Raw genomic sequence first — 27,500 nt, 5'->3', positions numbered from 1 at the left:
TTAGTATTACTGAAAATCAAAATGGTTAATGTCAAGAAGTAATCAGTAGTACACTATATATTGTTACAGTATACCATGGGTGAGAGAATAGGCAAGAGAGGGAGAGTTGAGGGAGTTGTTGAGAGAAGGAGAGAGAGGAGGGGGGGTTGTAATGGCGTGACACATGAAAAGTCCATGACAGCACTATACTATAGCAACATAACCAAGGCATGGTGAGGGGTAGTCGACACCAAGCTTGGGTATGGTCAGTGACCACCATCTCAGGCAGGCTGGGGTGCCAGTCACACGAGGGACTCAGCAGGGTGGTCCATTCCAAAATCCCTGAGGTGGGTGAAGTTCCACACCGTGACCATACCTAACTATAGGGGAGGCAGTGAAGAGGTATGTTTTAAGTCCAGACTTAAAATAGGAGGGTATCTACTAATTGAATTGAAGAAGGGAGATTATTCCAGAGGAGGTGTGCACGATAGCTGAAAGCTCTGCCTGCCTCCTACTGTAGTTTTGAGATTCTTGGAATTACAAGAAGGCCAGTATTCTGTGATCGTGAGCGGTCTAGGTGGGTTATATGGACAGGGAGATCTTTATGTTCTGGTGTCTGGCCATTAATGGCTTTGTATGTTAAGTAATATTTTTGAATGTAGAGATGCCAGGATAGGGGAAATATGTTCATATTTTTAGTTCTAGTGGTGTGTGAGCAGCTGCATTTTGTATAAGCTGTAAGCTCTTTAGACAGGTGTTATTGCAGCCAGCGTATAGAGCATTGCAATAATCAACTCCTGAGGTGACAAAAGCATGGATTAATTTCTCAGCGTCTGGTAAGGATAAAGACTTCCTTATCTTTGAAATGTTCCTTAAATGATAAAATGAAGTTTTGGTAATCTGTTTTATGTGACTTAGTGATAGGTCTTGGTCAATTGTAACTCTAGATTTTTAACACTTGTGGATGAGGATAGTCAAGATCAGTAAATGTAGCCTGTGATGAGGGATAGGATATCCCTCATCTTTTAGGTACCTAAAACCATGACTTCTGTTTTATCGAGTTCAAGAGCAGGAAATTATTTGTCATCCATGTCTTTATGTCTCTTATACATGTGTCAAGTTTTGCTAACAGAGTTAATTTGCCAGGTTTTAGTGGAAGGAGTATAGTTGTGTATCGCCTGCATAAGAAATGAAATTTAATGCCATGTTTCCTCATTTCTGAGCCTAGTGGAAGCATATAGAGAAGTAAGAAGGGGCCCTAGTATTGAGCCTTGAGGCACCCCATTTTACCATAGTCTGGGTAGACGGTTTATTGTGAACCTGTACAAGTTGTCTGCGGTTAGAAAGGTATACCCAAACCAAGCTTAGTGCTGAGTCTTTAATGCCTATCGAATGTTCAAGCCTGTGGAGTAGTATATTGTGGTCTGTGGTGTCAAAGGCAGCACTGAGCACTTATGCAGTTATTCTTACTGTACTCTACCTTTTTTAAATTGTCCTAGAATTGTTGAGAGAATTGCTTTAAAAAGCTTAAGGGACTGTTCGTTATTTATTTAAGGAGCTAACGGAGGAGTTTTGGAAGCGTTAGTCAAAAAAGACGTGACCCTCCCTCGCCAGCAAGAAATTTTTCTGTGACCCTCCAAAGTGAGTGAGAAAAAACGCATGACCCTCCCCAACAAATTATTGATGCCTTCTGTACTGGGTAAATTTGGGAGCTTGCATGCTACCACTCCTTCCTTGAAATGCATTGAAAAGGCTGTCGTTTGCACAATTTCACAAATAATCACCGGGACCAAAACATACCCGTCAACTTTTTCCGGGTTTATCACATAGCCCATTTTAATTACGTGCATGAAATCATGCGATAGCCTACTTTTCACGTAGCCTACTATCGGTGCATTTAAATAGTAGCCTAGGCTAATAGGCTACACCAGCTTGTCTTTAAGAGGGGAAATTGTATAGCCTATAACATTAGCTGAGTCACATATTAAGTCATAAGCCGTTTATCATGGTAAGCTTCATCACGAAACCAAGTGTAACAAAGGCAAACACTGTGCTGAACGCTATTTGTCAATGAGCAGAAACACACGACATTCAAACTATTGATAAGATGTGCACTATGGAAACTGGTCTGTAGGCTAACATTGGACAAATAAATGACGTTACTCGCCATATCCTGAAATTCTTGCTTAACGTTACCTTGCCGCAAACTCATGAAAGACATGGAGGCAAATCGTTTTTAACAGCCCATTCAACTTCCAAAAGCTTCCATCACCCATGCCAGTCACTGTTTGCAATTTCAAAGATCGGGAAGGTTTGTTCAATCTTGTTAAGTTTTAAATGCAGTAGCCTATCTCACTGTGTGTTCACTGTGTGCTGAGTGTGTTTCACTAATTCACGGATTGGGTTAAATGCAGAGACCAAATTTCCCTCACGGGATCAAAAGAGTATATATACTTATCTGTCCCCTTTGGAATTATATCTCGAGCCTATTAGGCTATGGCGTTATGTCCTGATTGTGGACCACAGCTATGGGCGCTATGTCCTGGGATTGGGATCCGCCGCCTGTTATGAGGAGCAATATGGGAGAGAAATTTGATGATCATCGTTGTTTTGGGACGTTAAGCTTTAGGCTACAATAGGCCAACATAATAAAAAATATAAACGCTTAATGTCATCTTTGGCCAGGTGCGAGGCCCATCAGACGCAAGGCCCAGTGGGCAACGGCCCAAATTTAGCTGTTTTCATAAATACAAAAATTGGGTGACCCTCCCTCCTAGACAAAAAAAGTTGGGTGACCCTCCCCTCAAAGAATAAAAAGACATGACCCTCCTCTATTTTCCGGTGGCCCCTTCAATAAATACCGAACAAGTTTAACTGTTTACCATGTTGTTAGTCGCTTTGGTTAAAAATGCATCAGCCAAATGTAATGTAATGTAAGTCTGTGAAGAAACATGCACGCACACTCTCTCTCTCTCTCTCTCACACACACACACACACACACATGTAGTTAATATGAGGCCCTGGTGAACACATAGACTAACATACGGCTCAGCCTGGAGATAAGACTTAATTAATGAGTCTATGTAATTACAGGAACAAATCTGTTAGACACACACACGCACACACACATGCACACACACTCACACACACACACACACACGCACGCACACACACACACACACACACGCACGCACACACACACACACATACACACACACACACACGCACACACACACACACACACACATTACACACACACACACATACATGTGCATGCTCACACACTCACACACATCAATAAGGACACACACACACACACACACACACGACACATCGACACACATACATACACACACATGCACACACACACACACAATAATATCATCATTACGCACACACACACACACACACGTGTCCTCTGTTCACATGGGCTTTAAATGAATGGCAATGTCATACATGACGTGCTCATGTGTGTGTATGTGGTGGGATTGTTTCGGATATACAGTATGTGTGTGTTTTGTGTGTTTATATTGTGGTACTGTTTCAGACGTGTGTGTGTGTGTGTGTGTTTTGGAGGGGGGTTGGGAATAGCGTTGTATGTATATGTGTGTGTGTGTGTGTGCATGCGTGCGTAAGTAAGATAGAAGTGTGTGTGCATATAGACCCTACTTACACAACTGGATATCTAAGCTTCTTTTCTACCTGACTATATCAGCTACTGTGTGTCTACAGTATGTGTGTGTGTGCGTGCGTGTGCAAGAGAGAGTGGTTGTGTGTATGTGTGTGTGTGTGAGCGTGTGTGTGTGTGTGTGAGAGAGAGAGTGGTTGTGTGTATCTGTGTGTGTGTGTGTGTGATTGTGTGTGTGTGTGTCTGTTAGATGTCTGTGTGATTGTGTGTGTGTGTCTGTGTGATTGTGTGTGTGTGTGTGTGTGTTTGTGTGTGTTTCTGTATGGGTGTGTGTGAGCTTGTGCATACTTCTAGCTTCCTGTCCTGTCAGATATCTATCTTTCTATCTGGACTCTTCTTAGAGGGACTTAGAGATTCAGCAGTGTGTGTGTGTGTGTGTGTGGTCATATGTGCAATGTGTTCATTTGGCTCCTGTGTGTGTGTGTGTGTGTGTGTGTGTGTGTGTGTGTGTGTGTGTGTGTGTGTGTGTGTGTGTGTGTGTGTGTGTGTGTGTGTACCTTCAGTGTTGCCTTGAGGCTCTTGACGTTTCTCCCGGCACTTTGAAGTAAGTTCTCATACATGTATCTCTCTCACACACTCACACACACACACACACACAGAGGGCCTCCCTTAACATCTGGATAATTTATCCAAAGACTCCCTCCCCTATAGAATATATATTTCTTATTCATTATCTACTGTACACATATACAGACACACACACACGCACGCACACACATATGCACACACACACATGCATACGCACAGTCGCACACACACACACACCTCAAATTTGCTGTCTTCTCTGTTCCTTGCAGTGCAGTCACACAGACACTTGTACATAATTCATTTCCCAAACCACACGCAAATGTTTCATACATATTCACACACACACACACACGCAAATGCTTCATACATATTCATATATTTATGACAGGTAGTCACTCACAGGCGTTTCAACTTTAAGTAATAAATTATGCATTTACACACACACACACACACACACATACATGTGCATGCTCACACACTCACACACAGACACACACACACATTACACACACAAGTGCACAATTTCAGAGATACAAACAAACCTATTTCATGTATAGGTAAACACACAGGCAAACACACACACAAAAACACACACACAGGCAAACACACACACATACACACACATCCCTATACTATACTGTGTCACCTATAAGCTTGGTGGTGTCATGACTGATAGAACTGTTTGATACTATGTTTCATGTGATCTCATGTGATAACTGATAGAACTGTTTGATAATCTCATGTGATAACTGATAGAACCTTTTGATACCATGTTTCATATGATCTCATGTGATAACTGATACAGTAGAACCGTTTGATACCATGTTTCATATGATCTCATGTGATAACTGATAGAACCTTTTGATACCATGTTTCATATGATCTCATGTGATAACTGATACAGTAGAACCGTTTGATACCATGTTTCATATAATCTCATGTGATAACTGATAGTCCTGTTTGATACCATGTTTCGATCTAATGTATGTATGTATGTATGTATGTATGTATGTGTGTGTATATTTACTTTAGTTCATCTTCTCATGTTTGGACTGGACACCGATGACCAAATGACGAATACAAATAATTCCAATCAATTAATCAAATCAACTAATGAATGATTGAACGAATGAATCCATCAATTAATCAATCAAATCAACTAATGACTGAATGAATGAATTAATCAATCAATCAATCAATCAAATCAACTAATGAATGAATGAATCAATCAATCAATCAATCAATTAATCAACCAAGTATCTTAGAGACCCACATAACAATCTGGCCAATTACAAAGCATATTAGAGACCCACATGACCATCTGGCCAATCACAAAGCATCTTAGAGACCCACATGACCATCTGGCCAATCACAAAGCTTCTTAGAGACCCACATGACCATCTGGCCAATCACAAAGCTTCTGAGAGACCCACATGACCATCTGGCCAATCACAAAGTTTCTTAGAGACCCACATGAAGATTTCACCTGGAATTGTGTCTTTCTGAAGAGTTCTTTTGTAAACTTTAGATTATGTGTGTCATTATGTGTGTGTCTGTGAGTTTGTGTGTCTGTGAGTTTGTGTGTGTTCTTTTGTATTGTGTTGGGGGGTGGGGGGTTGTGTGTGAATGTGAGTGAATGTGTGTATGAGAAAGCGTACATGTGTGTGTATGTGTGAGTGAGTGATATCAGTATTTGGTTTGAAGGTCTTTGGCACCACCTAGTGGTGCAGCCGTGGCATCATTTTCAGACACATTTGCTGCTCCAATACTGATACATAAGAGAAATGGGTCTTGTATTTAATACTGATACATAAGAGAAATGGGTCTTGTATTTAGAGAAATGGGTCTTGATACTGATACATAAGAGAAATGTGTCTTGTATTTAGAGAAATGGGTCTTAATACTGATACATAAGAGAAATGGGTCTTGTATTTAATACTGATACATAAGAGGAATGGGTCTTGATACTGATACATAAGAGAAATGTGTCTTGTATTTAATACAAATGCATAAGAGAAATGGGTCTTGTATTTAATACTAATACTGTATTTAGGGGAGCCACAATGAACAGTAAACACAATCAACAAGAAATAACAAATAAACATCACCAATCAAGAAGGAGAAGAAATATATATTATGAAGTAATTGTTGCGGTGCCTTTATTTTATGAAATCTTGTCAGATATGTGAAAGTCAGACATGTGAAAGCCGGTGCCTGGCGTGTGTGTGTATTTGAATGCAGTAAAGCAATTCGTTACACTCGTTATACTTCCTGACACTGAGACCATCGGCCCGCCGGCCCACAGTTGCAAGGGTGGTTTTTCCGCTCACAGGCGCTAGGGGGAAGCGAGACGGCCACCATTCACCCCGAAAAAAGTCATATAACCATTCCAATGACTCCGAAGCTGTTAAATGAAGGTAAATTAATAGTTCGCCTTTAAATTAATGCAGCCGTAACAAATTATGTAACAATTTGCCATTTACCCCTATGAGATTACATTTATGATCATACAGTATGACGTTTTTTGTGAGTAAATCAGGAAATTCAATTATAAACAAGGTAAAAAAAAGAAAAAACATTTTTGATCATTATTGATGCTTATTTCTTAGAACTGCAAGCGTAGGGGGCGCTGTGGCGCAGCAAGCTACAGTACAGCACCCGTACCATATACGGGTTTGAGTTCCCATGGGGACCCAGGTTTGAATCTGACCTGCGGTCATTTCCCGATCCCACCCCATCTCTCTCTCCCACTTGCTTCCTGTCTCACTCTCCACTGTCCAAATAAGGCAAAAAAGGAACTCGGTCCTCCTTCGGTCAGCGTAGACTAGCTCTCGAGGGTGTGTTCGACTCGTTGTCAAGGTGAAATAGACCCTGGGTTGAGATAGCTCTGGAATTACGCTTGTACGCACCTTACCTGTCTGATACACAACACACCTTACCTGTCTTACACACCTTACCTGTCTGATACACAACACACCCTACCTGTCTTACACACCTTACCTGTCTTACACACAACACACCCTACCTGTCTTACACACAACACACCTTACCTGTCTGATATTCAAACACACCTTACCTGTCTGATACACAACACACCTTACCTGTCTTACACACAACACACCTTACCTGTCTGATATACAAACACACCTTACCCATGTCCTGGTTACACACAACACACCTTACCTGTCTGATATACAAACACACCTTACCTGTCTGATACACAACACACCTTACCTGTCTTACACACAACACACCTTACCTGTCTGATATACAAACACACCTTACATGTCTTACACACAACACACCTTACCTGCCTTACACACCTTACCTGTCTGATACACAACACACCTTACCTGTCTTACACACAACACACCTTACCTGTCTGATATACAAACACACCTTACCTGTCTGATACACAACACACTTTACCTGTCTTACACACAACACACCTTACCTGTCTGATATACAAACACACCTTTTACCTGATGTCTTTACACACAAACACACCTTACCTGCTGATTACAAACACACCTTAGACCTTACTTGTTCGATACACAACACACCTTACCTGTCTTACACACAACACACCTTACCTGTCTGATACACAACACACCTTACCTGTCTGATATACAAACACACCTTACATGTCTTACACACAACACACCTTACCTGCCTTACACACCTTACCTGTCTGATTACACAACACACCTTACCTGCCTTACACACCTTACCTGTCTGATACACAACACACCTTACCTGTCTTACACACAACACACCTTACATGTCTTACACAACACACCTTACCTGTCTTACACACAACACACCTTACCTGTCTTACACAACACACCTTACCTGCCTTACACACCTTACCTGTCTTACACAACACACACCTTACCTGTCTTAAGAAGATCAGACCTTATCTGACACAAGATTCCACACAATGTCTTGTACAGGCCATGGTCATCTCCAAGCTGGACTACTGTAATTCACTGTTGGCTGGCCTACCTGCCTGTGTAGTAAGATCATTACAGCTGATTCAGAATGCTGTAACATGACTGGTCTTCAATCAGCCAAAGAGGACACATGTAACTCCTCTCCTAGTTACTCTCCACTGGCTCCCTCTAGTGTCCAGAATTACATTTGACACAAACCCTTCCCAGCCTTCAAGTCATGAACTCCAAAGGTCAGACTGATATCTCCCTACAAGCCAAAGTGCAGACTGATATGTTCTCCCTACAAGTCATCAAACCTTGACTTCCCTATTTATTTCTCTCTCTCCTTCCCTCTCTCTCTACCTCTGCCAATCTCTCTCTCCCTCCCTCTCTCTCTCCTTCCCTCTCTCTCTACCTCTGCCAATCTCTTTCCCCCTCCCTCTCTCTCTCCCTCTCTCTCTACCTCTGCCAACTCTCTCCCTTCCCTCCCTACCTCTCTCCTTCCCCTTCCTCTCTACCTCTACTCCTGCTATCTTTTCCCCACGCCTCTCCCTTTGTAATGGTGTGAGTGAGTGTGTGAGTGTGTGAGAGGGAGAAGACAGACGTGCTGGTGTTGACATGGCGAGTGTGTGGCGTGCGGTGTGTGTTCTCCTCTGTCTCAGCGCGTGTGTGTGGGACCGAGTGTGTGTGGACACAGAAGAGGAGATCCCAGAGGAGAATGACGTCCTGCGACTCAAGAAGAGCACCTTTGACCAGGCCCTCAAACGCTACCCCAAACTCCTCGTGCACTTCTGTAAGTATGTGTGTGTGTGTGTGTGTGGTGTGTGTGTGTGAGCACCTTTGACCAGGCCCTCAAACGCTACCCTAAACTCCTCGTGCACTTCTGTAAGTATGTGTGTGTGAGGACCTTTGACCAGGCCCTCAAACGCTACCCCAAACTCCTCGTGCACTTCTGTAAGTATGTGTGTGTGAGGACCTTTGACCAGGCCCTCAAACGCTACCCCAAACTCCTTCTGCAACTTGTAGGTATGTGTGTGTGGGAGCACCTTTGACCAGGCCTCAAACGCCACCCCCAAACCTCGCACTTCTGTAAGTATGTGTGTGTGTGTGTGTGTGTGTGGTGTGTGTGAGCACCTTTAACCAGGCACTCAAATGCTACCCAAAACTCCTTGTGCACTTCTGTAAGTCTGTGTGTGTGTGTGTGTTTGTGTGTGTGTATGAATGAGTATATATATATATATATGTGTGTGTGTGTCTGTGTGTCTGTGTGTGTATGAATGAGTGTGTGTGTGTGTGTGTGTGTGTGTGTATGAATGAGTATAAGTGTGCATGTGTGATTAACTCTGTATGTGTGTGTACTTGTAATAGCTGACTGTGTGTGTGTGTGTGTGTTCAGTTCAGTTTAGTTCAGTTCAGTTAATTTTATTTTCCCAAAGGGAAGCTTGTCTCGCAGTCAGGTGCACATAAATAGCACAAGATACACAAAGACACAAGATGGGGTAAAAGACACAAGATGGGGTAAAAGACACAAGATGGGGTAAAAGACACAGATAATATAACACAAGATGGGGTAAAAGACACAGATAATATAAGTTAAGAAGGTAAGAAAGAAAATAAGAAAGAAAGAAACTGCCTTATCAGTCTACGTTCCTGACAGATGCTCATCAGAATCGTTTCTGTGCAATAAAGCAAAATTGTGCAAATTTAGCAGGCGTATTGCACTAGGAATAAAATATTTTTTTGTCCTATTGGACTTACAAAATGGGACTCCTAGTCTCCGGCCTGAGGGAAGAGCTTCAAATCACTAGCCTATGTGTATATGAATGAGTATATATGTGTGCATGTGTGTGTGAGCTACTATTAGTGCACTTGGCTAATTCTGTATTTGTGTGTACGTCTAATAGCTGCTGTGTGTGTGTGTGTGTGTATGAATGAGTATATATGTACATGAGTTACTATTAGTGCACTTGTCTAATTCTGTATGTGTGTGTACGTCTAATAGCTGCTGTGTGTATGCGTGTATGTGTGTGTATGTCTAATAGCTGTTGTGTGTATGTGTGTCTGTGTGTGTGTGTTGCTTTGGGGAAAATGTTCAATTTGATTGATATACCACAAATCTGAACAGTGTATGAGTGTGTATGTATGTGTGTGTGTGTGTGTGTGTGTGAATATGAGTGAGCATGCGGTATCTCGGTGACTGGCGATAAAGGGAGATTAAAGGGACAAATTAAAGTCAAAGTGTTCGGGCTGATATGAGCACAATGAAACAGCTGAGTTAGCAAAACGATCTCAACAATGAAAAGGGCCCACTCAGCATAATCACTAGCCTATGCTAGGCTAACCTCGCTATATTACCCTATATGCCCACTCAGCATAATCACTAGCCTATGCTAGGCTAACCTCGCTATATTACCCTATATGCCCACTCAGCATAATCACTAGCCTATGCTAGGCTAACCTTGCTATATTATCCTATATGCCCACTCAGCATAATCATTAGCCTATGCTAGGCTAACCTTGCTCAGTGTAGTTACTACCCTATATGCTTCACTAACCTCACACTGCATAACCACTTGCATTTGTGTAACGGATGCCAGCTAGCTTAGCTATGCATGTAAACCTCACTCCCTGACGCATCAAGAGTACTGCTGGGGCCCCAGCTGTGGCGCAACTGGCTGGGACACCTGCATCAGATGTCGGGCGAATTCGGTTCGATTCCCGCCTCTGCGGGTCCTTTCTGATCCCACCTCTGCTCTCTCTCCCATTCGCTTCCTGTCACTCTCCACTGTTCTATCATTAAAGGCATAAAAAGCCCCAAAATATATGTATACTTTAAAAAAAGTGAGTGCTGCTGGCATGCAAGCCAGTAGCCTGGGCTTTTAGCTCAATTGTCAGCACGCTCGACTTCCAATCTGAGATGCTGCTGTTCACGGGTTGAGTCCGCGGGTAGAGTTCAGCCCTGTACACGCCCGGACTCGAACCCGAATAGCAGCATCTCATTTTTCTCAGCAAGCCAGTCCTTGCCATAGTTCAGCATGCTTTTAGCATCAGCCATATGTTGTTGTCTTAGTGAGTTTCTACTAGCATGGAGTTTTCTTAGTGAGCCAGTCATTGCCACAGTTCAGCATGCTTTTAGCATCAGCCATATGTTGTTGTCTTAGTAAGTTTCTACTAGCATGGAGTTTTCTTAGTGAGCCAGTCATTGCCACAGTTTAGAATGCTTTTAGCATCACCTTCCATGGGGTTCACTCTTTATTACGACATCCCGTTATTACGACAACCCTCTATTACGACATACCGTTATTCCGACATGCCTCTATTTAGACATGCCCTTAATCTCCCATTTTTTTTTAGTACCGCTTATTCCCACATTAGGGCTACCAATCCCTCATTTTCAATTTATCTCTGCAGTTCCTGTATCCTATCAAATTCCAACATCCTAGATGCATGGATGAGCTGTAGTCATGTCATCTGCACCTGCAGCTACATCAACAATCCACCCGCCATCCACTCCAAACAATGTTTTTCCCAATAATTGATATCGGCACACATTTCAGTCAAACCTAGGTAATTTTGAACTAGCCATGTGAATTAATGTTACACATTATGTAAAACACAGGTAGCTCTCCTCATTTTATTCTCTAAGCTCTCAGGGAAAACGGTCAGAAACTCCATGCATCAAACAAACTCTGTGCATGCCGGCCACCTATTAATTGATTAATGGCCGTCAATCAATGGCCAATTGCGCAAAGACGGGCGGAATTCTTATAACCTGACTCTCGCCAGATGAATTTCCTTTCGCCTAGCGAGAGTCAGGTTAGAATTCTTACGCTCAAGTAGCCTAAACCACTTCAGTGAACGTTCAAATGACCCCCAGAGTTCAGTGTCCATCAGGGTGTTCAAACGATATGTGATATATATAAGTTGCTTATATTGCATTTTAGAGGACAATGATAAAGCCATGTGCAACGATTTTATTTTGCCAGCAGGTTGATGAACTCAATTTACTACACAATAATGTAGGAATATATCTTTATATGTCATGCGGAAGTTGTTGAATTGCACATAACATGTCTGCATATTTATTTAGTCTTCTTTCTCGACTGTAGGCTAGCCGAGCATGCATTATCATGGCCCTATAATTGTGCAAAGACAGGTGGATATCCGACGCCCTTTTTACAGTAAACCACTTCACAACTAACGCTCAAATAACCCCCAGAGTTCAGTCTATCAGTCCCAACATTTAGAAACATAATCGAAAAAGTCCAAGCTTGAATTAGGTATGTTTTGATTTTGAGAGACTGAGAAGGGCCAGATGTCTCACAGCAACCGCGATTTATAACCTGTTCCTTGAAGGCTATCCTTACCTCCAGATATCCACATCTAATGAGGGTCGGCGACTATCCAATACCCCAATACTATTTGCAATACCCTCGATATACATATTGTTGGAAAGCTTAGTTTATGGCGCTCGCGGTGAGTACACAATAACTTAATTTTGTAAATTTGACCAAAACGACTGGTTTGGCCTTGCAGGGTCACATTTCATTTGTTGTCTTATCTTTTTATTCAAAACAATTCGAGGTATCCATACTCAAGTCTAATTACCACCAGACACAAATAATCATCACCTAGGTTAAATCTCTCTCTCCAAAAATATCTTCCTCTGAGATGCACACGCTTATAGGGCTATAATTTAGGCTACCCGACATTTCAAATGTGACTCTCTTAATCAACTTGTTTAAAATTGATACACTGTTCAACGGAGCTGGTGTGTGAGGTGCACTCTTGACTCCCTTTGAGATAATTAACCTTCGGGTTGAAGTTCTTGCGTGAGGCTAGAATCCAATCCTGTTGCCCCTGCTATTTATCAATGTCGCTTTTATTGTTTTGCCATGAATCATCTGAGCTGTGATGAAATCGTAGTGTTGTTTAAAGTTGGGATTACGGGTAGGCCTAGGGCTATAGGCTACCGCCCATATTGGAATAAAAAATAAAGGCCCACCCTAGGCCTAGGGCTATTTCAGAAAAAGTCCATTCGGGTTAAGCAGTAAAAAATTCTGGCCACTGTTAATGACCTCCTGTCGGAATGGCAGGACGCTGAAAAAAGGTCAAGGTCGCCATCTCGACAATGGAAAAAATTGTCGCGAGTAGTGGGACGCTTTGAAAATTAATGTTAATGGCTGCCCACTTAGACAATTAGACGCCAATGTCTAAGTAGCGGCATGTCAGAGCTGCATGTAACCACCTTCCATAACCTCTTTAACTCTCTTTTCTGTCCCTCTGTGCTTCCCATAGATGCACCACTGTCAGGCGAGTCCATGAGTTCCATCATGGAGTTCTCAAAGGCCTCTGCCCAGCTGAAGGAGACGACAAGCACCATTACACTGGCCGGAGTGGACGTGTCCAAGGAGAAGGAGTTGGCAGCGCAGCTCAACGTCACGGCCATCCCTTCCATACGCCTGTACCTGTCGGCTGACAAACACAACCCTGTACACTGCCCTGGTAAGACTAGAAACAGTGCTAAAATCAGGATAACCTGAGCCTTTGCCCAGATAATGCTAGGCTAACCTAATGAAACAATAGTCTGCTAATCCTGACGACACAGCTAATGCTAAACTAAGCTGATGAGGTAATAATCTGATAATGCTGACGACACAGCTAATGCTAGGCTAACCTTAAACAACAATAGGCTAATCCTGATGACACAGCTAATGCTAGGCTAACCTTTAAACAACAGTAGGCTAATCCTGATGACATAATTTCAATGCTAGGGCTAACCTGAAACAATAGTCTGCTAATCCTGTCGACAGCTTATGCTAGGGCTAACCTTAAACAACAGTAGGCTAATCCTGCTGACAAAGCTAATGCTAGGCTAACCTGAAACAACAGTCTGCTAATCCTGTTGACACAGCTTATGCTAGGCTAACCTTAAACAACAGTAGGCTAATCCTGATGACACAGCTAATGCTAGGCTAACCCTAAAGAACAGTAGGCTAATCCTGATGACACAGCTAATGCTAGGCTAACCCTAAAGAACAGTAGGCTAATCCTGCTGACACAGCTAATGCTAGGCTAACCTTAAACAACAGTAGGCTAATCTTGCTGACACAGCTAATGCTAGGATAACCCTAAAGAACAGTAGGCTAATCCTGATGACACAGCTAATGCTAGGCTAACCTGAAACAACAGTCTGCTAATCCTGATGACAAAGCTAATGCTAGGCTAACCTGAAACAACAGTAGGCTAATCCCGATGACACAGCTAATGCTAGGCTAACCTGAAACAACAGTCTGCTAATCTCGATGACAAAGCTAATGCTAGGCTAACCTAAAACAACAGTAGGCTAATCCCGATGACACAGCTAATGCTAGGCTAACCTGAAACAACAGTAGGCTAATCCTGATGACACAGCTAATGCTAGGCTAACCCTAAAGAACAGTAGGCTAATCCTGATGACACAGCTAATTCTAGGCTAACCCTAAAGAACAGTAGGCTAATCCTGATGACACAGCTAATGCAAGTCGAGGCTGTGGCATGAGTGTTTTATATTTATCTGTTCAATTAATGTGTGTGTCTATTGCATGTCTGCAAAATGTGTGTGTGTGTGTATTAAATGGTTAAAACACATGCGTGCGTGTGTGTGTGTGTGCATATTAAGTGGTTGCAACGTGTGTGTGTGTGTGTGTGTGTGTGGAGCTGGCGCTCTCTGTGCAATGATGTGTGTGTGTATATATTAAGTGGTTGCAACGTGTGTGTGTGTGTTGGCGCTCTCTGTGCAATGATGGGGTCAACACATGCGTGTGTGTGTGTTGGCGCTCTCTGTGCAATGATGGGGTCAACACGCGTGCGGTGTGTGTGTGTGTGTGTGTGTGTTGGCACTCTCTGTGCAATGATGGGGTCAACACATGCGTGTGTGTGTGTGTATGATGGGGTCAACACATGTGTGTGTGTGTGTGTGTGTGTGTGTGTATGATGGGGTCAACACATGTATGTGTGTGTGTGTGTGTATGATGGGGTCAAATGCGGTGTGTGTGTGTGTGTGTGTATGATACGTGTGTGTGTGTGTGTATGATGGGCCAACATACGTGTGTGTGTGTGTGTGTGTGTGTGTATGATGGGCCAAATACACGTGTGTGTGTGTGTGTGTGTGTGTGTGTGATGGGGGGTCAACACATGCGTGTGTGTGTGTGTGTGTGTGTATGATGGGGTCAACACATGTGTGTGTGTGTGTGTGTATGATGGGGTCAACACATGCGTGTGTGTGTGTGTGTGTGTGTGTGTATGATGGGGTCAACACATGTGTGTGTGTGTGTGTGTGTGTATGATGGGGTCAAATACAGTGTGTGTGTGTGTGATGATGGGGTCAACACATGTGTGTGTGTGTGTGTGTGTGTATGATGGGGTCAACACATGTGTGTGTATGTGTGTATGATGGGGTCAACACATGCGTGTGTGTGTGTGTGTGTGTGTATGATGGGGTCAACACATGTGTGTGTGTATGATGGGGTCAACACGTGTGTGTGTGTGTGTGTATGATGGGGTCAACACATGTGTGTGTGTATGATGGGGTCAACACATGCGTGTGTGTGTGTGTGTGTTCCACGTGTGTGTGTGTGTGTGTCCACGTGTGTGTGTGTGTTCCACGTGTGTGTGTGTGTGTTCCACGTGTGTGTGTGTGTGTGTGTTCCACGTGTGTGTGTGTGTGTGTTCCACGTGTGTGTGTGTGTGTTGCGCGTGTGTGTGTGTGTGTTCCATTTATTGTGTGTGTTCCACGTGTGTGTGTGTGTGTGTTCCGTGTGTGTGGGTGTGTGTGTGTGTGTTCCGTGTGTGTGTGTGTGTGTGTGTGTGTGTGTGTGTGTTCCCGCGTGTGTGTGTGTGTGTTCCACGTGTGTGTGTGTGTTCCACGTGTGTGTGTGTGTGTGTTCCACGTGTGTGTGTGTGTGTTCCGTGTGTGTGTGTGTGTGTTCCATGTGTGTGTGTGTGTGTTCCACGTGTGTGTGGGTGTGTGTGTGTGTGTGTGTTCCACGTGTGTGTGTGTAACAGCTCTCAGAGACGGACTAAGTGGCGGCAGCAACAGACAGCTCAGACAGAAACGATTATGTGTGTGTGTTCCACGTGTGTGTGTGTGTGTGTGTGTGGGTGTGTGTGTGGGTGTGTTCCAGCTCTCAGAGACGCTGACGCCATCCTGACCTGGCTAAAGAGGAGAGAGGGCCCCAGTGCTGATGTCATCGAGGGCCTCGGCCAATTAAAGGACTTCAGCGAGTCACATGATCTGGCAGTGCTGGGACTGTTTAAGGTAGGACCTCACATTCTGAAAATATACACACATAACGCTGTGTGTGTGTGTGTGTGTGTGTGTGTGTGTGTGGGGGGTTCAAGTGTATGTGTGTGGGTTTGTGTATGTGTGTGTGTGTGTGATGGGTATGTTCTTTATTTGGTTTGTGGATTCAAATAAAGAATTCAAATATGTGTGTGTGTATGTGTGTGTGTGTGCGTGTGTGTGTGTAGGACCTTGAACAGGGGATGGTCCAGGTTCTCTTCTCTGTTGCAGCTGAGGTGGCGGATCTCCCGTTTGGAGTCACACACAGCAGTGATGTCTACACACACTACAACATCAACACAGACTGTGTGTTACTGCTCAAAAAGGTACACACACACACACACACACAGCAGTGATGTCTATACACACTACAACATCAACACAGAATATGTGTTACTGCTCAAAAAGGTACACACACACACACACACACAGCAGTGATGTCTACACACACTACATCAACACAGACTGTGTGTTACTGCTCAAAAAGGTACACACACACACACACACACATCAGTGATGTCTACACACACTACAACATCAACGCAGACTGTGTGTTACTGCTCAAAAAGGTACACACACACACTCACAGCAGTGATGTCTACACACAATACAACATCAACACAGACTGTGTGTTACTGCTCAAAAAGGTACACACACACACACACACACAAACAGCAGTGATGTCTACAAACACACACACACACACACACAGCAGTGATGTCTACAAACACACACACACAGCAGTGATGTCTACACACACACACACACACACACAGCAGTGATGTCTACACACACACTGCAACATCAACACAGACTGTGTGTTAATGCTCAAAAAGGTACTCACACGTGTACACACACACACCACACACACACACACACACACACACACACACACACACACACACACACACACACAACAACATCAACACAAAGTGTGTTTTAATGCTCGAAAAGGTACACACACATTTGAATGCTTTTATTTGGTTCTGAAAGGCAAGCAAGGAAAACAAGATCCAAATACTCTTGGAAGAGTCATTAACCCCCTCCCTTCCCTTCCCTCCCTCTCTCCCTCAGTCTCTATTCCCCCTCCCTTCTTTTTCTCTCTCTACTGAGTGGCGGAACAAGTCAGAGCCGGGCTGGGGGCGGGGCACATGACCGGGCCCTTTATTAAACTCATCATAACATCATTTTACAACATAGGCTACACATGCCCGCAACAGCGGGTCTTACAAGCGGCAGCGCCACGGAGAGCAACTATGTCATTTTGAAGTCCATCGAACGCACATGAAGTGTAACCAAGAGAACAACACCAAAAGCATTAGGCTACATGACCCCTTATAATAAAACAACAATAATACGCAGCACTATTTGAAGGGCTGACGAGCCTTGCGCTCCGCTACTCGTCCACGATGCTCTGTGTATGTCCATTTTCTTTGCTCTCTCATTCTCTATGGACAACATGGCAAGTCCACTCAGTCTCTCCTGTCCCACTGTGCTCCTCAAGAGCATGATCTTAGCTCCTCCGGCCTTGTGCCTTGGGAGAGGCCCGTCCCACCTGACCCGGAGGTGGGGGAGGGGCGCCCTCGAGTCGCACTGGGCCCCTGCGGGTGCCGCACCCCCTCAAGCTTCGCCCCTGGTCATTAATAAGGTGACAGGTCTACATGGCTCACATGCTTATACAGGTCCATCCATTTATAATACTCAGCACATTAAGGATCAACAAAACATCTCCGTCTCCATATTTGCATGCTCACACACACACACACACTCACACAGAAACACACACACTCACTCACACAGAAACACACACACACCAACAGCACACACACACACAGACACAGAAACATGCACACATACAGAAGTAAAGTTTAAAGACTGTGTGTGTGTGTTGCAGGGTAAGCTGGACAGTAAGCTAGAGATGAGTGATGACATCACTGCAGAGGCTCTGACTGACTTCATCAGAATCCACGAGTTTGACCTGGTCATGGAGTACAATGGAAAGGTACGCACACACACACACGCATGCACGCACACACACACGCACGCACACGCACGCAAGCACGCACGCACACACGCACACACATGTGCACACACACACATACATACACACATGCGCACACTCACACACACACACACACAATTTCACACATGCGCACACGATACACGCGATACATGCATGTGCTGCACGCACACACACTGCAAACACTAAAGGGCTTGATGCCAAGTTGTATTTTTGTCTGTTTATTTGTCCTAGTAAAAGTGACCCATATCCGATAAGGCCGTCGACACACAACACTTGAAATAACGTGTGTTTACAACATGGCTCACTCACTCACTCATTCACTCCCGTATCACACACACACACACACACACACACACACACACACTCTCTCTCTCTCTCTCACACACACACACACACACACACACACACACACTCTGACACCCTGTTGTGTGTGTTAGACCGCTCCTCAGATCCTGAACTCTGTGGTGAAGAATCACCTGGTGCTCTTCATCAACAAGACGGAGGAGAGCTTCACACACACACTCAGCGAGTTCCACAACACGGCCACACACTTCCGGGGTCAGGTACGTACGTGTGTGTGTGTGTAGATAGATAGATAGATAGATAGATGGATACTTTATTGATCCCCAGGGGAAATTCAAGGTCTCAGCAGTAGCATACATACAACACAAACACATTTCTTTAACAGCAGAAAAGAGTAATTAAAAGTATATAATATAAAAAACACAACTAAGCAGTAAGGACAGTAGATGATAAAGAATATGCTAAATATACTAAAATATAAATTATGCTAACACTTAATACAATATATAAAAAAATATACTAAAATACAAATTAAAAAAATACAAATTATACTAACACTTAATCTAAATCAATTCTAAAACAGTATCCACATAGTGGTGATTAATAAATCAGGGAGGCTTGCAATGACTGAGGCAGGGGACTGAGCCTGTGATTCTCTGTGCATAGTAAGTGTGTGTGTGTGTGTATAGTGTATGTGATATACATGGGTGTGTACGTATGTGTGTGGCTCTATATTCAGATTCTTTCTTAGAGTGCCACCTAGTGGCACTAGAACACTGTAACAACAAACACAAAACAAGCCAGTTAGCTTAGCCAGTTAGCTTAGGCCCCATCACAAACACAAAACAAATTAGCCAGTTAGCTTAGCCAGTTAGCTTAGGCCCCATCACAAAACAAATTAGCCAGTTAGGCTTAGGGCCCCATCACAAAACACAAAACAAATTAGCCAGTTAGCTTAGCCAGTTAGCTAGGCCCCATCAAAAAACAAATTAGCCAGTTAGCTTAGCCAGTTAGCTTAGGCCCCATCACAAAACAAATTAGCCAGTTAGCTTAGGCCCCATCACAAACACAAAACAAATTAGCCAGTTAGCTTAGCCAGTTAGCTTAGGCCCCATCACAAAACAAATTAGCCAGTTAGCTTAGGCCCAATTACAAACACAAAACAAATTAGCCAGTTAGCTTAGGCCCCATCACAAACACAAAACAAATTAGCCAGTTAGCTTAGCCAGTTAGCTTAAGCCCCATCACAAACACAAAACAAATTAGCCAGTTAGCTTAAGCCCCATCACAAACACAAAACAAATTAGCCAGTTAGCTTAGCCAGTTAGCTTAAGCCCCATCACAAACACAAAACAAATTAGCCAGTTAGCTTAAGCCCCATGCTGCCACCATATTACCACTATAAACATCCAAATACCCTTAACCAACCTAGGCACGGTCTAGGCATGGTCTAGGTTGGTCCGTCACGTTGATGCGGACTGAACCATAACCATAAAAACCTTAGCCAAGTACCATCAACCTAGGCACAGTCCATCACAAACACAAAAACAAATGAGCCAGTTAGCTTACCTTAGCTTGCACCCCAGGAAGGGTGTATATATAGTTAGGAACAAAATTATTAACACACGCTAAATCTTCTTTAGTGTGTGTGTGTGTGTGTGTGTGCAGGTCCTGTGTGTGCTGATTGACACTGATGAGCCGCGTAACGGCCGTTTGATGGAGTTCTTCTGAAGTGTGTGTGTGTTTGTGTGTGTGTGTGTTTGTGTTCGTGTGTGCGTGTGTGTGTGTGTAGGTCCTGTGTGTGTTGATTGACACTGATGAGCCGCGTAACGGCCGTGTGATGGAGTTCTTCTGAAGTGTTTGTGTGTGTGTGCGTGTGTGTAGGTCCTGTGTGTGTTGATTGACACTCGATGAGCTTCACCCAGAACGGCCGCACAAGGTGGTGGATGGAGTTCTTCCCAAGGTGTTAATGTGTGTGTGTGTGTGTGTGTGTGTGTAGCCCAGACTGCAGAGTGAGCCTATTCCAGAAGAATGGGACAAGCAGCCTGTGAAGGAGCTGGTGGGACTGAACTTTGAACCATTAAGCCTTCAGGAACAACTAGCGTCTTGGTGCTTTTCTGTATGTACACACACACGCCTTCAATGATCACAACCTCTTGGTGCTCACTGCAGTGTCTCCACTCTCTCCCACTTCCTTTTCACTTTCTCCTCCTACTTCCTGTTTACTCTCTTCCTACTTCCTGTTTACTATCCTCCTATTTAATGCTTACTCACATCTTGTTTTACTCTCTTCCTATTTAATGCTTACTCACTTCCTACTTCCTGTTTACTATCCTCCTATTTAATGCTTACTCACATCTTGTTTTACTCTCTTCCTATTTAATGCTTACTCACTTCCTACTTCCTGTTTACTATCCTCCTATTTAATGCTTACTCACTTCCTACTTCCTGTTTACTATCCTCCTATTTAATGCTTACTCACTTCCTACTTCCTGTTTACTCTCTTCCTATTTAATGCTTACTCACATCTTGTTTTACTCTCTTCCTATTTAATGCTTACTCACATCTTGTTTTACTCTCTTCCTACTTCCTGTTTACTCTCTTCCTACTTCCTGTTTACTCTCTTCCTACTTCCTGTTTACTCTCTTCCTACTTCCTGTTTACTATCCTCCTATTTAATGCTTACTCACATCTTGTTTTACTCTCTTCCTATTTAATGCTTACTCACTTCCTGTTCACTCCTCCTATTTAATGCTTACTCACTTCCTACTTCCTGTTCTCTCATCCTATTTCCTACTTTCTCTCTTCCTACTTCCTGTTTACTCTCCTACTATTTTCTGGTCACTCGCCTTGTAGATCCTGTTCAGGCTCCTCCTGTTTATGCACCTCATACTTCCTCTTTACTGGCTCAATTTGCTTCCTGGTTCAGATGCAGCGTGGAGTGAGGAGAGCCGCGCCCTTTTCCTATTTCCTGTTTATGCCCCTCATACTTCCTGTTTGCTTCCTGGTTCAGATGCACCGTGGAGTGAGGAGAGCCGCGCCCTTTTCCCGCTGTGGGAGGAGCTTGCGCAGCGCCAGAACTACGACAACGTAGACGCTAGATCGGCGACGCCAACGTATGTCAACATCAGACTACAGGAGAAGCCCCCGTCAATCAAAATCTTCCCTGCTGTTTATGCAGAAAGGGTGAAAGAGGACGGACACACACACACACACACACACACACACACACACACACACACACACACACACACGGCAGCCGTGGCCCACTGGTTAGCACTCTGGACTTGTAACCGGAGGGTTACCAGTTCGAGCCCCGACCAGTGGGTCAGCGGCTGAAGTGCCCTTGAGCAAGGCACCTAACCCCTCACTGCTCCCCGGCGCGGTTAGCAGGCAGCTCACTGCTGCCGGGATTAGTTTGTGTTTCACTAATTCACCGATTGGGTTAAATGCAGAGACCAAATTTCCCCCACGGGATCAAAAAAGTACATATACATATACTTATATATGTATATATATACTATATACTTATACTATACACACACACGCGCAAAAGCGCACAAACACACACGCCCAGCTGAGGGTTACTGCGGAGATGGAATGTTTACACCCGAAGGTTACCATTGAGATGGAATGTTTACACCTGAACGTTACCGCTGAGATGGAATGTTTACACCTGAAGGTTACCTGAGGGCATTTATTGATTTGACAGACGATTTTATCACAGACCAGTTAGAGCAAGAGAATAACATTTAATCTTTTGGCGACTTACAGCAAGAGAATAACATTTAATTATTTGGCAGACGTTATGTTTTTATCCAAGCTGACTTACAGCAAGAGAATAACATTTAATCATTTGCTGACTTAGAGCAAGAGAATAACATTTAATCATTTGCAGACTTACACCAGGAGAATAACATTTAATCATTTGCTGACTTAGAGCAAGAGAATAACATTTAATCATTTGGCAGACGTTATGTTTTTATCCAAGCTGACTTACAGCAAGAGAATAACATTTAATCATTTGCTGACTTACAGCAGGAGAATAACATTTAATCATTTGCTGACTTAGAGCAAGAGAATAACATTTAATCATTTGCTGACTTAGAGCAAGAGAATAACATTTAATCATTTGGCAGACGTTATGTTTTTATCCAAGCTGACTTACAGCAAGAGAATAACATTTAATCATTTGCTGACTTACACCAGGAGAATAACATTTAATAATGTGCTGACTTAGAGCAAGAGAATAACATTTAATCATTTGCTGACTTAGAGCAAGAGAATAACATTTAATCATTTGGCAGACGTTATGTTTTTATCCAAGCTGACTTACAGCAAGAGAATAACATTTAATCATTTGCTGACTTAGAGCAGGAGAATAACATTTAATCATTTGCTGACTTACAGCAAGAGAATAACATTTAATCATTTGCTGACTTACAGCAAGAGAATAACATTTAATCATTTGCTGACTTAGAGCAAGAGAATAACATTTAATCATTTGCTGACTTACAGCAGGAGAACATTTAATCATTTGTTGACCTACAGCAGGAGAATAACATTTAATCATTTGGTTGACTTACAGCAAGAGAATAACATTTAATCATTTCTCTGGTTTCGACTTAGAGCAAGAGAATATTTAATCATTCCATTGACTTACACCAGGACAATAACATTTAATCATTTGCTGACTTAGAGCAGGAGAATAACATTTAATCATTTGCCAAGTTACTGGTGGTTCCCCACAGTATCGGATACTGAGCAGCAGTCACCTATGAACAATAAACAAACACAGACACACACACACCTACCTCACTCTATCAACACACATATAGCCAGACAGTGCCTATAAGACCTATGGTACACGTACACACGTACAGTACACACACACACACATCCCCACTGTTACGATCTGGCTCAGGTGGACACAGGACACTTTTTAAAGGCAGCAAATCAGGGAAAAGGCCTTAACAGCACCCTTCAAAGCACGCCTACAGGCTGCAGAGCACTCAGAGTCGTCACACACACACACACACACACCTCAGTACACACACACACACACAAGCCTATGAGCGCTCACAGGAGCAGCGGCAGCGCTCAGTCGTCACAACACACACACCTCAGTACACACACACACACACACACACCAAAGCCACGCCTATGAGTGCTCGCAAAAGCAGTGGCAGCACTCAGAGTCGTCACACACACACACCTCAGTACACACACACACATACACTTCAGTACACACACACACACATACACACCTCAGTATACACACACACACACAGATCTATAAGTGGTCACTTCATATTTCTTTGAACACACACACACACACATCATATAAGCATACTACATTGGAAAACACACACACACACAAACACACACATCCACACATACACACACACACACACACACTATAAGCATTACCACATTGAACACACACACACACACACACACACATCCACACGCACACACACACACACACTATAAGCATTACCACATTGAACACACACACACACAAACACACACATCCACACGTACACACACACACACACACTATAAGCATTACCACATTGAAACCACACACACACACACACACTATAAGCATTACCACATTGAACACACACACACACACAAACACACACATCCACACGCACACACACACACACACACACACATCCACACGCATAATAATAACACACACACACACACAAAACGTAAAACATCCATTATGTGTCTTTTTGTCTCTACATGTGATTTTATGCTCCTTTCTATAGTCTCTTCTGTGTGTGTGTGTGTGTGTGTGTGTGTGTGTGCAGGTCATCCACTACACTGGGGATCGGACAGCAGATGCTGTGGTGGAGTTTGTGCAACAGGAGATGAAGAGAGCAAAGAAGGACAAAGCCAAGGTCTCCATCACACACACACACACACACACACACACACACACACACACACACACACACACATACCTAAATTCATAGTTCTTATCACACACACACACACACACATACACATCTAACTAAGGTTCTATCACACACACACACACACACACTTCCAACTTAAGGTTCTATCACACACACACACACACACATACTCAACTTAAGGTTCCCATCACACACATACACACACACTTCCAACTAAGGTTCTATCATACACACACATACCATACACACACACACATCATGCACACACACATCATGCACACACACACATCTAACCTAAGGTTCCCATTGTATACACACACACATACTCCAACTAAGTTCTTAATACACACATACACACACACACACACACACACACACACACACACATGTACTAACCAAGGTCTCTAATTACACACACACACACACACACACACACACACACATACCTAACCATATTCCCATCACACACACATACACACACTAACTATATTCTATCATACACACACACACACACACACACACACACACACACACACACACACACACACACACTAACCAAGGTCTCCATCACACACACACACACACACACACACACACACTAACCAAGGTCTCCATCACACACACACACACACACACACACACACACACACACACATACCCAACAATTCCATCACACACACACACACACACACACACACATACACACAAACTTAAGGTTCCATCACACACACACACACACACACACACACACACACACACACTAACCAAGGTCTCCATCACACACACACACACACACACTAACCAAGGTCACTCTCCATCACACACACACACACACACACACAAAGCCAAGGTCACCATCACACACACACACACACACACACACACACAGCCAAGGTCTCCATCACACACACACACACACACACACTAACCAAGGTCACTTCCATCACACACACACACACACACACATAACCCATTGCATTAATCATCACACACACACACACACTAACCAAGGTCACTCTCCATCACACACACACACACACACACACACATTAACCCATTGCATTAATCATCACACACACACACACACACACACATTAACCCATTGCATTAATCATCACACACACACACACACACACACACACATTAACCCATTGCATTAATCATCACACACACACACACACACATTAACCCATTGCATTAATCATCGCACACACACGCACACACACACACACACATTAACCCATTGCATTAATCATCACACACACACACACACACACACACATTAACCCATTGCATTAATTACACACATAGACATATAATTTGGCTGTATTAATTATCATACACATATATATTAATTATTATTGTATAATTATCATACATATATATATATTAATTTATTGTATTAATTAATTTATATACATACATATAATATATTAATCTATTGTATTAATTATTTATTAATATATATAAATATCAATTAATATATATATATTATTATTATTAAATTTATTGTATTAATTATCATATACATATACATATATATACATATATCAATTAATAAATATACATACACATACATCAATTAATACACATACACATACATATATATCAATTGCCGGATACACATACGTATTAATCGGCTGTATTAATTATCACACATACATACATAACTTATTGTATTAATTATCGCATACACGCATACACACATTAATATATTAATCGTATTGTATTAATTATCAGCACACACACACACACACACACATTAACCTATTGTATTAATCATCATAATAATAATAATAATAATATAGACATATTAACTTATTGTATTAATTAATACACACACACACATATACACACATTAATCTATTGTATTAATTATCACATACACACAGACATATTAACCTATTATATTAATTAATACACACACACACACATTAATCCTATTGTATTAATTATCACATTAATATTATTATTAACCTATTGTATTAATTATTAATCATCGCATTATTAATAATAATAATAATAATAATATTATTAACCTATTGTATTAATTATCAATATATTATGTTATTATCACACTAATACATAATATATTATTATTATTAGTAATTTATTATTAATTATTATTATATATATATATATACATATATATATATATATATATTATTATTATATTAATTATTAAATATATATATATATATATATTAATTATTATATATATATATATATATATATATATATTAATTATTATATATATATATATAATTTATTATTAATTATTGTATATATATATATATATATATATATTAATTAATACATATATATATATATATTAATTATTATATATATATATATATATATATATATATATATATATATATATATATATATATATATATTAATTATTATATATATATATATATATATATATATATTAATTATTATATATATATATATATATATACATTACCATTACATACATATCAATTACTTTATATACATATATATATATATATTAATTAATATAATACACATATATATATATATATATATATATATATTAATTATTATATATACATATATATATATATATATATATAAAGGTTACCATTACACATATATATATATATATAGCAGGTTTCATTATATACATATATATATATATATATATATATATTAATTATATTACGATTATATACATATATATATATATAATTTATTGTATTAATTATCATACATACTAAATTAAGGTTGCTTTCTATCACACATACACATACATAATGGCTACACTATT

The 27,500-nt window shown here is 41.8% G+C and overlaps 2 protein-coding genes across 2 annotated transcripts in view; one reads left to right on the top strand and one right to left on the bottom strand.

Annotated features, from left to right (window-relative positions):
* LOC125297244 (NACHT, LRR and PYD domains-containing protein 3-like) overlaps positions 1-27,500 on the bottom strand; it is a 313,314-nt gene that overhangs the window by 219,883 nt on the left and 65,931 nt on the right.
* zgc:136472 (uncharacterized protein LOC678514 homolog) overlaps positions 8,702-27,500 on the top strand; it is a 22,643-nt gene continuing 3,844 nt past the window's right edge. The window contains 10 exon segments of the mRNA XM_048247808.1: positions 8,702-8,920; positions 13,426-13,632; positions 16,293-16,426; positions 16,639-16,776; positions 18,345-18,452; positions 18,911-19,036; positions 20,569-20,866; positions 20,869-20,895; positions 21,790-21,962; positions 24,599-24,688. Of these exon segments, the coding sequence (XP_048103765.1) occupies positions 8,746-8,920; positions 13,426-13,632; positions 16,293-16,426; positions 16,639-16,776; positions 18,345-18,452; positions 18,911-19,036; positions 20,569-20,866; positions 20,869-20,895; positions 21,790-21,962; positions 24,599-24,688 (1,476 nt within the window). The 5' untranslated portion in view covers positions 8,702-8,745.

The sequence above is a fragment of the Alosa alosa genome, chromosome 7, assembly GCF_017589495.1.
Source record: "Alosa alosa isolate M-15738 ecotype Scorff River chromosome 7, AALO_Geno_1.1, whole genome shotgun sequence".
In the NCBI taxonomy this organism is placed as follows: domain Eukaryota; kingdom Metazoa; phylum Chordata; class Actinopteri; order Clupeiformes; family Clupeidae; genus Alosa; species Alosa alosa.
The sequence above is the reverse complement of the archived record's forward strand: the minus strand, read 5'-3'. Positions and strand labels throughout refer to the sequence as shown.